The sequence below is a fragment of the Ooceraea biroi genome, chromosome 4 (genome assembly GCF_003672135.1).
Source record: "Ooceraea biroi isolate clonal line C1 chromosome 4, Obir_v5.4, whole genome shotgun sequence".
In the NCBI taxonomy this organism is placed as follows: domain Eukaryota; kingdom Metazoa; phylum Arthropoda; class Insecta; order Hymenoptera; family Formicidae; genus Ooceraea; species Ooceraea biroi.
In genome coordinates this window covers 3742599-3758434 of record NC_039509.1, presented here as the reverse complement: position 1 = coordinate 3758434, position 15836 = coordinate 3742599, and the positions used below count along the sequence as shown (strand labels likewise).

Here is a 15836-nt window from a genome sequence, read left to right as displayed (position 1 = left end):
TTCGCGCGGCCGATTTTTCGCGTTCGTGCGCGAAGCACAGTATGCTTCGTCATTGCGACCGATAAAATTAGTCTCGTTAAGCACGGTCGAAATTTCACAACTGCAGCCGGAGGATCGTGATAATTGATAATCATCCCCACAAGAGTTGCTGCGACACTTCGGCCACACAAAAGAACCTACGTCAAATTTCTCTTGACCGCGTTATGATCTTTTCTCTTCACGTCACCCGAGACCACCCTCATCAGGATGTCGAGAGCGTCGTTAACCGAACGCAGAAATGAGCGCGTACGTTATCTTCTCAGTGAATTTCTACGCGACGAATTAATCAACGGGACGGCCCGTTTACTCCGTCCACATCGCGTGTGTCTGTCGAGTGAAACGCTCGCGTAATAGCCCCGATATCCATCGCGCGTTCTCCACGCGTGTGTGTACCTTCCCCGTCTCGTCGTAACTCTCATCAAATTAAAGCTGGAAGCTGAACGCTCGCAGTGCGCGGGAACGCGCGTGACTCCTCGCCGCCTCGGGACGAGAATCGCGGCTAAATAAACGCCGCAATGAGCCACGGGGCAATGGTAATGACGCGGCGGACTCTATCGCACCGATGGAGGATCCGTAAATTTTCATTAGGCTGACGTGGGTACGGGAAAGCACGGTGGTGCATCCTTCCGCCTTCCCTTTCCTGTCGCGTCGCGCGTTCGAGCCACCCTGACCATCCCGTTTCATCGTCGGGTATGTTCTTTTTGTGCGACCTCTTGGTCGTCCGCAACCTCGGTCGCGCACTTAATTAACTCTCGTTACGGTCTAACGGTTTAATACTGCACCGGTAGCTTTGTTCAAGGGGGGAAAGACGGGGGAGGAGAGAGAGATTTCTCGGGTTAATACGAATTTAAACCGCGATACTGCCACGCACGACGACGCTCTTTATCGGGAGCTCAAATCAGACGTAACGGGATTCCCAATTTGTTTTCATGTGTTGCCATAATTGTCGAAACAGCACCAAAGTCACTCCGTTGCTCGATATTACCTTGTTGTTTACTCACAGTCACGTCTCGCGCTTCGCAATGATGAAATCGCGGTGATGGCCCAGTGCAAAATTTACTGTACTTTGCATAGCCTACAGATCCCCGTGGCACTAATAAAATTTCATTATTCGAAACAATTCAATTTCACTCACGTAACAAAGAGTCAAGATAAAAATAATAAATATATATTTTAAATTATATTTTCGTAAAAATAGATCTAACTTATCATGTAATGTGACAATTGTAAAAATGTTACTTTAAAATACATCTTTCAAGAACTGACGCGATATTTCGATTCTGATGTGGGAAAATGTCGTTCCGTTTGATTCAGGTTCTACTTGTACAACAATGTTCGCATTAACATTCACCGTTGACGGTCGCATTAGTGCAACGACAATTATGCTCTATCCATTTATCTGGCAGAGTAGGAACTTCTGCTGAGTGCTATTCGTGACGACCGACATAGAGGTGGTTTCCGTTCTTTTGTAACGCCCTGCGACGCAACGGAGCACGGAATACCGGTTATTACCTACCGACGCGCGGAATATTCATGTATGCGCAAAGTGCACGTGAACTATAACGACGGCAATCAAATTTCGCTACCGCAACAGCGGAGTATGCGACCGTGAGAAAAATTCCGGATAAAAGGCCAAGCGGGATCGAAGGATTACCCGCTGGTGCACGCTGCTGGTAACCGCGGGTGTACCGCTGGTTGTTAAAAAAAAAGAATCGCGGCTTTATGGAAATTTGTGCTCAGATCTTTTATAGCCGTTGTGCCAGAGAAAAAAAAGGGATCGATTCGTTGGAAAGGCGATTGGCCAACAATTTTCCGCTGCCTCTCATTAAAGTCTCGTGATACTTCCGTGCAAATAAATCTTTCCAACTCAAATTAATCTTCTGGAAACAAAATTTCCATCCTGATGACCTGTAATTAATAAATTATTGAAAGAATCAAAGCTTTTGAAAATTTATTTCAGTACCTTTCAATAGCTTCATGCAGAAATGAATATCAGTTTTGCGATACGTAAACTTTATTCTAATCTGGTATCATTAGACTAATTCTGTAAAATGCATTATTATTACTTAACACATAAAACATTTCCAAAGAGTTTAATGCGACCTACGAACGCAGCTTGTAAATGGTTATGCGTGCCATCACACACATCATCGATCGTCGTCGCAGGTTTAAGCAGATCATGGATTGTATGTAATTAATGTACGATACGTACTACAACGACCTCCGTCACCGTGCTCAGGAGAATTCCCGCGACAGTCATCAAGGGACTCGGCGCAAATCGATCCGATAATCGCGAGATCGTCACCGTTCCCTGCGGACGGTGAACTTAACGACCGTTCCAGGAGCGATAAACCGCCGATTCGAATTGAACTGCCGATCATCATCATCGGGCGCCAAGCCGTTACGTGCCGCGATCCTGGAAGACCCGAGATCGCCACGACGACGGAATTCAATATCCAGAATGCACAAATGGCACAGAATGACTATGAGTCTACAGTTTCATCGTGCGCCCGTATCAATATTGACTCGGTGCTGCTTCCGCGCTAATACTGACTCGTAACTCGTAACTGGTCGTTAGGCAAGTCTTGCGTATCAGAGAGAATGGGATCTGTTTGAAGATACCCTCAACACGCAGATCCTGTCGCAGTTTTTACGTATTACGGGCATTTTCCGAAAGCAAGAACAGAAGATAGAAAAGAAGAATGGACGATTGCAGATAATTGCCTTTTTTCACGTAACTGATCGGACAAACAATTATCTGTTGTCTGTTGTAATGTATTAAATTAATGTATTATTCTGTGTCTTGTTTAACAATAAATATGTATTTATATTTACAGACAAAGCCTGTATTATTAAATTTTATTGTTTTTCCGTTCCGATGTCTACAAATGCGGATATTTAATATTATCGAATGATGAACCTCGCGGACTTAATTACTGATAATGTTCAATGAACACCTTTCACAGCTTAATGTATCAAAGGAAACCCAGCGTACCTCTGACGAGTGTAAAATAGCGACGTAAATAACTCGAGCGAAAGATGAACAGAGGCACGAAAGTAACACGATTAAAATTTCGATGTGTATGCACGTGGGGAGGCTGCGCGTAAGTGTGTACGTGAATCGATTCGGGCATAATTACACGAGACATCGATGCGCCTTTTTCAGACGAATGACGGACGTTACGGCTGATGTGCAACGAGGGGCCGCGGTATCTTTTTTTTGCATGCAGCTCGTTATTTTCGGATTAAACTCGCGACCACGCGCGCCGAAGCACGAAAGAGGGAAGAATATTCGTTTCGCCGAGTCGTCAGGGGTGGAAAAAAAGGGAGGACAGGAAAACGCCGGGAAGGGATGCAGATCTCCGCTCGCGTGTACAAACTTTAATTTATGACGTAATTCCGGGAGAAATTTTGCAGACTAATTTCCAGCGCGTTACGGCATCGCGCGAACCGGCTGTCCTTTACGTTTTCGTTTCGAACACCGAATCCCATTTCTGGCTTTTCCCCCGTCGTTGGCATCGCGCTTTCTTTTCACGAGAAAACGCGATAATCCGCCGTTATGTTGACCTGGCACGAGTCTCAGTGATCCCCTCGATAATGGTGGAATCAACGTGAGACGCTCTTCACGTTTGCATATTAAAATCTCGACTGAATATACGAAACGTAACGCGCGCAAGAAGACAAGTGGAGGGTATGAAGAAATACTGATAACGGCACCTCCCTCGTGGCAAGCAGCGATATGCTTGCACGTTACACTTTCGGCTTAGAAGAACCGTAATGTCATTATTGTATTGTTCCGAAAAACTGAGAGCGTGTCACACATTCGCATGCATGGAGTGTCCCACTTTGATTAGCACTTAAGCGTTCCTCTTCCGAGGACAAGCTTCCACTTGTCACACAGAACAAAGTGCACACTTTACAAAAAGCGTGCACTTGAGGGACGGGACGTGACTTTTTCGGGCTCACGCCTCGGGCACTGATAGCGTCGGGTTTTCCGCGGGTCGCGTCGTCGAAACGTCGAAACTCGGACAGGCGTATCGAACCCCGACGAAACACACCGTTGTAAAAAGTAATCGCGGCGAGAGAAAAACACGACGTTCGACACGGCGGAGCGGCAAAGGGCGCCGCGCTCTCTGCCCTTTGATCCCTTTTTAGTTAGTGACCGCGCTCGCGCGCGATCGGCGCTAAAAGCGTGTCCTGAATATACGGGTGGCTTGCTCGTCGGCGTGGCGCCTTTATCTCTCGGCCGGAAACACACCGGTCGGGAGGATGAGAGAGGGAGATCGACCGGGGGATACTCCATGAGACGTGCACACCACCACCCACCGCGTGCCCCATCGGGGTATAAATTGCAAGCTCCGTCGGTTCTTTTATTATTTTCGACGCGGCGCGCCGTCGGCGATGTGGGCGAAATCGATTCGTTCGTTCGTTCGTAGCCGCATATCGCGAGCAAACATTTGGTTTACCTAAACCGTCGTATCATTCCTGTTATTCCTCGGCCGCCGCGGCAGGCGGCACCCTCCCGACGGTATTTCGACTTCGTACCGAGGGAAAATATACGGGGAATTCAAGTCGGCGAGAGAAAGCGCGCGGCGCGAATTCTCGCACGGGGTAGGAAAGAGCGGAGTGCGTTTTTTCCCTTGCTCCGTTCTCGCGAGAATCTTCCGCGCGCGATTAATATCCGCGGGAACATTCGCCATTCTCACACAACATAGGAAATGGAGTAACGGCGCGGAATTCCGCACGAAGTAATCGCTTCGCAGATGAATTACGCACGCGATTGGTAGTAAATTATTTTCTTTTTTCGACAGGATAACTCAAGTGAGTTCATATACCTATCATCACGTCTGCTGTCTCGAAGCAGAAATGTCGCTCCTTGGTCGGCCGTGTTTGCGAAGCGGCAGGTATGACGTTGCGCAAATTTATTCCGTCTGGTTAGAGTTCCGCGCACGTGCGCTTTCGACGGCCGCGCGTATGTTGTGTGTGTATGTACGTGTGCGCATACACCTCCACATGTATAAAGGGCACGTGCAAAGTTGGGGTCGTGGCAGTTGTCGGTTATGGGGTGTAGCTGGCATAGAGTCAAACAGCGTTCATAATTTACGTGGCTTCGTCAGCGCGTGGCCGCGACGCGGATCAGCGCGCGCACAGCCGGATATCACAACAATTTTGCTATGCACCGCATTCCGCCCTAAAAGGCCCAGCTGCCATCCGCGGATCCGGTGGTCTTTCTCTCTCTCTCTCTCTCTCTCTCATCATGGCGAAATATCAAATAGATCCGGCACAACGCGCTGGGATCATTTATCAATAAATATTCATCGCGTATCATAAATCATTGCGCGGCTTATTCACACTTATCCCGCTGCAAACGCCAAACGTACCAGCGTACTGACGTGACTTGAATGCACCGAAATCTGGCACGGAGACGCATACAATGGACTGAACCTGATAAATAATTCTGATGTACCTAATAAACGTAATACTCGCTGTTTAATATCAGCTGCGTTTTATACTATGTATTTTTGCATCGATTTGTTTTAATTAGTTGAAAAAAAGTAATAAATTAATACACGAGGTTTCGAAAATATAACAATTCGTGTCCGTTTCTCAACAAAAACGCATACACAATAAAACATTGCGATCAAGTAGCGCTTGCAATTATGCATAGCAAATCTCAGCGATGGCTCAGGATTTTCGAGTGCAAGGATACTCCAGTCAAGATTGAATGAGTGTCGGTGCTGCGGATATCGGGCACGATTCGCCTGGTCAGTCCTGGTAAACGGAAGAATCGGCGTTTTAGACCAATAACACTCTGCGAAACACGTGACGCAATTCCGCGAGGAATTGAAGCGCGCGAGCGACGTGGCTGCTAAACGAATTCTCCGCGAATGTTGTAGATCGCTGGTTGTTGGGGCTGGACGTGACGTCGAAGAGAGTTTCGGAGTGACCTCGCTCCAACTTTTTAAAAAAAAAGGAGAGAAACCGGAGAAGAATCAAAGACAGAAACAGACACCGAATTTCGACGTGTCGCGATGCCGGGTTCTGCGAACGCGGAAAATCCAAACTGCTGGAAAATTCCTCGGGTCGAATCAGCGTTTTCGCGCAGATGTAAAATTGGTATGAATTTAACGAAGCGGGAATTACTTCGTAAAAAAAAGATAAAAGGAAAGCGCACGTTACCGGTCAAAATTTGCCGGCTCTATCGCTGTTCACCGACAGTGACGTGGTTCCAGCTGGTACGATCGTGTGGAGAAATTTCGACAATCCCATGGACCGCCACCCCCATGGCTTACGCTCGCGGCAGTCCTTACGTTGCGTAAGAAGTTTAATGGGACGGCTTTAAAACACGTAAATCGCCAGCTTGGACACGCAATGCCAGATTTCCGCTTCCTGCTTAACCGAATCTAGAGGAATTTATGGAATAAAGTTCGAATTACACGTCGGCGTGAGTGCGCCGCGTGAGTACGCACTTTATGCCGAAAGTCGCAGCGACAGTGGGGACGCGACTTACCTGAGGCGTTCCCCTGACTATGTTAAAAAGAGCAACCCTTCGTGAAAGAACGACAACGACGACGAGAGCGACGACGACAACGAGGGTAGTGCGCATACCTGGAGCAACCGGGACGGCAAGAGGAGGGCGTACGCAAAGGACGGACGCCCGATTGTCCCGGGTTAGAAAACGGCCGAAAGTTCTGCATGTTCGGCTCGCAGCAGTTTAAGTTTCCTCGGGGCCCCCAAAGTTATAACGAGAATTGCTCTCTCGCTGTGAAGTTCTCCGCCTCCGAGCTTCACGTATACATATCTCTCCCCATTTTTCTCACTTTCCCTATCTTTCTCTTTTTCTCTCTCCCTTTCCCTTTTCTTCTCATCTTTATCGCGGATCACCCGTCTCTCTTTTTCCCTCATCTCTATTTATGCGGCGCATGTTACCGCGGAATTGTTCACGTGCATATGTCCGCCTTCTCAACCCGCTTCCACCCCCGTGTTCGTCCCCTGTGTAAGCCGTGTACACCGCCGACATTTTTTTCCAATGTGAAATCCACCTTCTTTCCTTCTCTCCCTCGCTCTCATTTCCCGGAAGGGGTCCGGCCCACCCCCGCGCTTGTCTCCGTTGCCTTTCTTCGCACCGGATATTCGTACGGCGGGAATAAAACGCTGGCATATTTCAGACTTATTGCCCGCCCCGCGCACGCTGCTAGCCCGAGTATTCCCGGCTCCTTTATTGCGCCTAGTTTCATTCTTTTCCGGTTTACGGTATTACACGCGTTTCAGCGTTCTTAACCTCGTCCTCACGCACGCAACACCGCTCGATCCTGCGAATCTACCGTTTTAAGCGACCTTGTCCATTGAGTACGACGTTTTTGGATCACTTATGTTACAAACGAATTCTATCGAATCGCAGAAAGCATTCAGAAAATTATTCTAATGTTAAATACACACACACCTCAAATTTTCCATCATTTTATTTATTTTCTCTCTTTAATTTGGGACATATCTTAGAAAAGAGAATTTGACAACACGATCTTTCGTCGAGACTTTTTGATATCAAGCTTGAACAATAGACAAAAACGAGGTAAAAGAACAAATTTGGACGAGTTCTCATCGAAAATAAAATCCTGCGATATTTTGCGGTATTCCAGTTGTGCACGTTCCTCGCATGCTAGACAAATAGACGAACTTCACTGCAAGCGGCTTGCATTGTTTACGTCGGAAGGAACATTACAATTTTTCTCGAAATTCAATTTCGCAACGTGCTCATGTATATCGTACGTAGTTCAGGGCACTCCTTCTTTTGATTTCTTCTGATTACTCGTCGGATGGAGCAATGATAACGTACGTGTAATATTTGCAGAGGGAGAAGTTATTATTGCACCCAGAATTTTCCGCGCACTGTCTTATCTTCGCGATAATAAAGACAGGGTGCATCGGTAACGTTAGCAATGTTACTCGATCGCGATTCCGTCCAACGCACGACACGTCCTGTCAGTATTCTGCAAGACGGTTAATAGTTTGTTCCCATATTACGATTATCACCGGCAAACGGCTCGGATTAATTTCAATATGCCTGATTATTGATATCGCCGCACTGTGGAAATCCTATTATACTGTCAGACTGTCGTACCGCCGTGCTTAAGTACCGAGCGGTACTTTGACTAAGGTTGCCAATAATCGATACTGTATGCTTAGAATGGCCTCGGCGCTTTGACCTGCATTGATCTACGAGGATATTGTCGCTATTTGTCAAGTCTTGTGTTATTCAATAGTCAAGAACAGGGCCCGTAATCCCCTGGAGCAGATAATTAGCTCAATCTAAGGTACTTACAGCTACTCACGATGTACCACTCAATATAGCAGTCACCGTTAGTACTCTTGGTAGAATATATCTTATTTTTTATATAAAATCAAATATCGGGTCTTTAGGTTTCAACTCAATTTAAAAATTAAAATATTATTTCTCTTAGATAAGCTGAGCAGCAACGCGGTCCGTTTTACGTATTTAATAATTTCTGATGGACGATTAAATTTCACCGAGAGTTCTCAGTGATAGCGCGAGTTAATCTATTTCAACGTCGAAAGAGCACGGCGTTGCCTTTATTGTCTAGAAGTGATTCGCCGTAACACGGTGCGCGGCGAGGATAGGTGCCGCAAGAAGAAGGGAGTCAAGGCGCGGAACGGGCGTGCCCGAGAATGGGCTCGGATAGCGGTGGCGTTTCAAGTAGCATTTCCTTGGCACAAACGACCCTCTTAATCAATCGCTAGCACCTCTCTTCTTCTCCCTCGACCGCCACGGCCCAAGCTCGGCGCGCGCGTCCCCTACCGCCACCGGAAGTCTAAAGCCCCCGTAACAAGCCGCAACTTCGATAAATCTCCCAGTGCCGTCTTTCTTTCCCCGAGAGCCGCGATTCCGCGGCATTAGCAAGAACGAAAGGAGAAAGGCGAGCGGAGGATATATCTCGGATCGATCCTGGCGAAGGCACTCGAGGGATGCAATACGAAAGGGGGATAGCGCGGCAGCGGGAGGTGACGGGTACCACTCGGGGGACGGGGGGAGAAATACTTATGAAAATCCGGGATTTATAGCGACGTATGGGTGGATGCCCGCGCGCTTGCGAGTGGAAGAGAGAGAGAGAAGCCTGGACGGCCGTCCGCGCCGCCGTGGTTCGGTTCTGACAAATCGTCCGGAAGTTAACGTTCCCGATCGTCCCTGGATCGCCTTTCCGCGAAGGCGGATTTCTTTCGCGATGTCCCGTTCTCGAGAGAAAAAAAAACAACGTTCCATCCATTCGATGCTCGTCGTGTTTCGTATCGAAAGTTCGTATGCGTTTCGCTTTGACGGCAGGAACTTTCGACGGAGTTAAAGTTGGTACTTCTTACGAAATTCTGGAGATATCAATAAGCAATACGACATGTGGATATCAAATTTCTTTACGCTAAATGATGCTAAATGACGTTACAGTTAGAGCGAACTACAAAACGGATATTACCAAGGCGAAATTACGAGCGCGCATAATAGACTCGAAGAGAATCGATAAGCATGATCTAAATAGGACTCTGACGATATCAAATTTCATCATGAAATTCTGTACGCTGCGCATATTTCACGTTAGTGCAGCCAAGGCAAATTTCTTTTTCGATAAGCGAGCGAAATTGCCATTTTGCATCCAATATCAGACGTTCAGACCGACTGATCGAAAATGTTCAAATTTCAAAAAATTTCAATGAAGTTGCGGTATTAGAGGACGTCTCCCTCCGCCGCACTCCGTCCATGTTTTCCACGGAGGGCGATGTGCCGAGGTAAACTTTCCTGATTGACTCCGTGATTCGTCAATGAATCCGAAGGAAATGGGCGATAGTTCCAGGACGTTCTATAAAGAAAGCCAAGGGTGCGCAGGAATTTCGTAGGAAGTGTTTGCCGCTCCATGTATCTCCGAATCCGAAATATAATCCCTGGTTACCGGAAAAAGTCTCGGTGCTTCGCGTCGCTTGATCTTCAAGTATGAGAACCCGCGTGCTGCTCGCGGAAGCTTTTCGAGCGGAAGTTCCTCGGTATCGGCGGCTCGTAAAGAGATCCGACGGAGTAGAATTACTTCTGGGAGGAAAGAGGAACATGAATGCCCCGGTTGAATGGAAAATGGCAACTATAAGGAAAGTCTAAAAGTTTCGAGCTTCGGGAAAACTGGATGGGGAAAGGTCGTGAGTTTAAGCGTCGATATAAACGATTCGGCTTCTTGCTTTCAGCGCGCTCCAGGAACGATCTGATCCGAGTAGTCACCTGCGCCGTTCAGAAGGAAGCAATAACCGTTTGATTCCGCGCGTTTCTGACGTCAATCGCCAGACCCTTCGTTCGTAAGAACCAATAAAAACGAAAGCATTCGCTGTAACTCGTGGTGGCAAAGATTTATCGTGTCCCTTGTTAGTTCAAAAATTCAAATTATCTTAATTATATTGAATTGAATCTATAGAGACAGATTTTCATTTTCTTGTATATTAAAAATTAGAGTCCATCAGTGGCATTATCAGTTTTAAAAGATGGACAATCAATTCGAACGTTTTGGTTACGTTTATTGATTGGACATCGCAATGCAGGATGATAATCGGTAACGCAGGTGAATCGTTTTTGTCGGGAAAAGTGTCTCCGATGTGATCGCATAAAGCAAGGATTATTCTAATCCGCCGAAATAATTCTGCATTAGAGCACACACACAGGATTGGGACGCGGAGGCTAATCTACTCGGGCCAGGAGCGAACGCTCTTCGGAAACGCGGGAATTAAATGCGATCCCAAAAATACGAGAGAGGAGCGACCTCCGTTATAATAAATCCCGGAGTAACCAGTCGAAATTTATGCGTCGCATAAGCCAATTATTTATTAACGTCGCCGCGATTCGGGCACAGCCCTGGGAACCTTTCCAGCTCTCTCACAACAAATCACTATAAAAAGAGACAGATAAACAAGACCACGAGTACAGGGTCTTAACTCGAGAAAGCTTGGAAATAAATTTCAACGAAAAAAGATCGAGCATCTGTTGTTATGTCTGTCAATAAATTGATTTATACACAGTGTTACAAAATACAGTTAGGTGTTGTAATTTCGACAAACGCGCCTCATTAACACGTTTATGATTAAAATAAAAATGTAAATCCTTTCTGCTTTTAATATTCAACAACATATTGATCTGTCAATAAATTGTGTTGGTTGCTTTTCATTATTGTGACAAAGTTTTCACTCAATGTATTTTAATTCACTCCCGAGGCCGGTTATTTTTTCGGAATTACTTGAAATCGATCACACGTAACGATCTTCATGTCTGAGCATCCGCCACGATATCATAACAAGCGCACTTGTGCGCGCGCGTTCCATGTTTGATCAGTAAGCAAACCTGAAGAAGAGGGTAAGAGGACTCACCTGTGCCAGCCGCCCCTAGCCTCAGGACTGCATCGCTTTGAAGAGAGATGGAGAGGGTGGCGGTGTCTTCGAGGCGGGCGAGGACCTCTTCGGGAATGTCCTCGGGTTCGCGGAGGCGGAGGGTAACCTCACCCCCGCCTCCGCCACCCTGGCCACCACCACCCCCGGGACTCGTCGACGCCGAGTACATGAACACGGATCCGTATCCATGTAATGACTGCAGTGGCAGCCTCACGCCGCCCACCTCCCCGACCGGACCCTGAAAATTCCAAAATAAATCATCCCTTGTATTTTCCTTGTAATCTTCTTAATTCATCAGAGATTGATTAGATTCATGATAGAGTGCAGCAAACAATGTAGAATTGACAATCCAATATTCGCAGAAGAGATATTTTTGTGTATACGCATTCTACATTCGAGAATTGATAACACGCAATTGTATCCCGATTTTTCAGGTTTCACGACGATCTGATCTGTCTCGCGTAGAGATGATAAAAAGGAGGAAACGAAGGTTTCATATCGCCGGAATAAAATTCGCGAGGGCGGTCGGCGCGCGTGTTGCGTCCCGCGGAGAAGCGCAACGGGAAGCCGCATAATATTTGCCGTGGAATTCGATTGGCGGGACGAGTGGCCGGAAGGCGCGTCCGAATCGATCGCACGGACGTCATATTAAATTTAAGGCTACAGTTTTCCCTTCGTCCAGAGCCGTATCCCGCGGGAAGACCCTGGATCCCCTCTTTCGCTCTGCCGGCGTTCCGGTCGCTTCTCGGCTCCGCTTCTGCGCGCGCGGCCATCGCCACTGCAGCCGAATGCACTCTTTCACGAGCGGAAATATTTTGCCAATTTTGCTGTCGATGCAAATTTCAATTCGCGAAGCGTCAATATTTGCTGAATCGCGCCGAAAAAGGATTTTGATGTACCTGCGTTTTATCCGCCATCGAGTGCGCGCTTGACTTCCGCGCGAGAAAGACCCTACGCCGCGCTGAAAAACAATGACTGAGAATTTCCGACGAATACGAATGAAACGGATCTTTCCTCCCTTTATCAGGAACTCAAGAATAAAAAACACGATATGCGCGTGCACACATACACACGCACATCTACCTGTCGGAGCGTGAACTCGATTCTGCTTGAGATATTATTTTAATGGAAACGGAGAGATCCAATTACTATCGCGCGTGTTTCCCCGTGCCGTCTCTGATACGCTGTCGGATTTAATAAGGAATATCGAAGAAGCGCCAGTGATAATGATAGCCGATACGGAAGAAGTGCGCTTTATACGGTACGATCGTCGAGATACGATGGAAATTGTCCGATGTTTTGTATCACGCGGCCGATCAGTTAATATCACCGCGGTAAAATGGGATTATAGTGTTCGTTGTAAATGAATTATTCTGCCATTCTCCAAACCCAGCGATCGCCTTCGGACAACTTTATCGATTATCGCCTCCGTGTGAAAGACGGTAAAAGAATACACTTGAGGCGCAGTCTTAAAATATTTTTGTCATGGAAAACACAAGGAAACTGTTTTCGTAATAAACTCGAACGCGTCTGTTATTTAGCGAGTTCAAAAAGCGCAAATAAACTGGAAATAATTAATGTGCTGCATCGTTACTAATACTTACTGTACTAATAGAAAGAATTGTTTTTTTCAAAATGCACACGCGAACGTCAAAGCTGAACATAGACACGTTTGCGCCAGGCATAAATTTGAAATGGCAGATGTGTTGCTGGTTTTCGTAAACAGGAAAGTCGACCCACCCGTGTAAGCCAGCGAGAATTAAAAATATCAGTATAATACTAATACAAACAAGGTTTACTGAAAATGTTTGTGGAACTCGGCCCGCGTATAAATGCCGCCCTGGATAAAGGCAACGCGCCGCTAGTACAAACACTGGTTTTAATTCTGACGCGAATCTATATATATAGATACCAAGTGCACAAACAAAGGGCGCTTTGTTTACCGATTAAAATATTATGCACTACAATAATTAAAAAATAAAATAAAATAAAAAGAAAAAAGAGAAACGAGGGAACTGTGGGCGCAATAGGAAAAAAATACGCTTTTGTAATAACATCGCCGATGAGAGATCCGCGAGTATCTCTATCGAGAAATTGCAACAAATATTATTATTATTATTATTACAATATCCGCTGTTTTCTCTCTATATTCCTACGTTCCCTGCAGTTTCCATTAACAACTCGCGCATGACGTCAGTTTCCCGCGATCCCCCAGCATAAACGCCACCACACGACGTCCAACGTTCGCAATCTGCTCCCTATAATCCGGAGAAACTGAAACGCAATTTTTCCGATACCAGAGACCACGGAATGTACGCGACCCGGTCGGGCTCGGGATCGGAATCAAAATCGGAAGGTTGCAGAAGCTCGCGTGTGACATCCTTAATGCGTCCGATTTAATGGGCAGCGCCGTCCGCGTTTCCGGTTGTGCGAATTTTCCCATTGTTAGCGGTCGAGGCGCGAGCCGCATGCTGCCTCCCCCTATTATTTACGTAAATTGATTCGTACCGCCGACTATTTCCGCGTCACGTATTCGCGGCTTTCGAGCTGGTCAGCCGACCATCGGGAAGCCATCGACATGGCGCCGCGCACGATGAGAGTAATTTATTTTAATGGCCATTTTCGTAATGGGTCTTTGAGCAGGGTGCACGAACATCTCTGAACAGGCTGCGTATAAAACCGTATGCCCTCCTCCTCCTCCTCCTACCCTTCTCGATATGTGCGTGTACGATGTGCCGCCACGGAGTGAATGCACGGTAACTGTGCCATTCGCGAAAATGGCACCTGCTACCGGAAAACAATACCCGTCGATTCCCCGTCCTCCCCTTTTCCCCTCCGTCTCTACACTTTTCCATTTTAGCAACCGCGAAAACTTTTTCATCCCCTCCTCATCCCTTTCGCTACCATTTCCGTTGCTTTCCGGTAATCCTGTTTTTATGGTCGGCATTGTGGTAGCACCGTTGGTGCGATGGGGAATCGGATACAATTTGGCGGAGCCTCGGTCCGCTTATGACACACGAGGATCATTTCCATGATGTCGTGCAATTAATCGAATCTGTCCTGAGGACCGTGATTTATGACTCGCATTATGCGAGCGAGAAGCGTTTTTACAACAGCGGAGAGCGCGCTCGCGATTTAGTCGTTCGTTTGTGCATGCACGGTCGACAAATTATACGGTGAACGGTATATCTCTCCGTTCTCAGTTACGAGAGACTGTTTTTCTGGTCGGAATCACTTTTGTCGCGAGCATCGAATAAACGGGAGCGGAAGGGTGCGCCGAGAGAGACGCCGCAAGTTAAATCGATTTCGAGTTCGAGCCGGAAGAACGAGAGGACTTTCCGATGCGACTTTCGCCTTTGGCGGCAAACGCGAGCCTTCAAAGTCGGAATCCGGCGTTCCCGCTCGGCAAGGCGGAAGATTACGGTAATGGATACGGCGAGAGGAGAACCTCTGAAAACCGGAGCGGAGCACGTACGAGCATCGCGCCGTATCGACGTCGTTCTCGATACACGCCGTTACACGCGCTCGGTCAAGGACGAAAGTCAACCCCGCTTGCTATCCCTCGGGGGATGGAATATCCGGCGTGCTCATGGAACGCTCCGGAAAAAGAACTGATAAACGTGAGGCAGTTACGACGTACGTTTTTACAAGGGTTTCAAGAGCGCTCTTTTGCCAGCACTCCCCATTGATTCCCAGTCGCTCGTACCATGTTGTGCCCTTTCTCACCCCTGGCATTTTTAGAAAAATCTAAACCAACATTTCGCGCCACCACGTCGACGTTAATCCAGAAGCCGTCTTTAAACTGCATTCTCAGTGCGCGCTCGCCTATAATATATCTAGTATATCTAACAGCTCGTCGATAAAATCGACGATCGCCGGTACCAAGTTGCTCGCCAAGTCGGGACAGTTTAGCCGGAGGTCGAAGATGTTGCCGCACGGTATTGCGATACGATATTTCCTGCGAGACAGTTTATAGTGTCTCTTGTTCCCGGTGAGAAACGACAACAGCGAATTTTCCGACGAAAACGCGCGGAGAAACGAGAGAAGTATTAAATAAATGCCGCGAAATAAGAGCGCTGACTACGGTAAATATTAACTCGCGGCTTAAAAGCGCGACTTTGTCACGTTTGGATATTTTAGCAGATAAAATTTTTCACGAAACGTCGACGCGCCGCTGGAACGCGCTTCCGGATGATGAAGAGCCGATTGTTCGGGATTTAGGAAGAAGTAATAACAAACGGAAACTACAACCCTCTCTCGGAAGCTTGATAGATTTTATTCCGACGCGTATGCAAATCGACAAATTGAATTTCACTTCGCGCCGCGCGCCCAAATAAAAGAGAACGCTACCGGCCGATATATGGCCCGCA

At 47.1% G+C, this 15836-nt stretch overlaps 1 protein-coding gene across 7 annotated transcripts in view; it reads right to left on the bottom strand.

The window, feature by feature from the left end:
- Window positions 1-15836, bottom strand: part of LOC105280652 — a 379732-nt gene that overhangs the window by 155990 nt on the left and 207906 nt on the right. For all 7 annotated transcript variants that reach the window (XM_011341344.2, XM_026969067.1, XM_026969068.1 and 4 more), the window contains one exon: window positions 11446-11704. In XM_011341344.2, the coding sequence (XP_011339646.1) occupies window positions 11446-11704 (259 nt within the window). The remainder of the gene's footprint in view (window positions 1-11445; window positions 11705-15836) is intronic.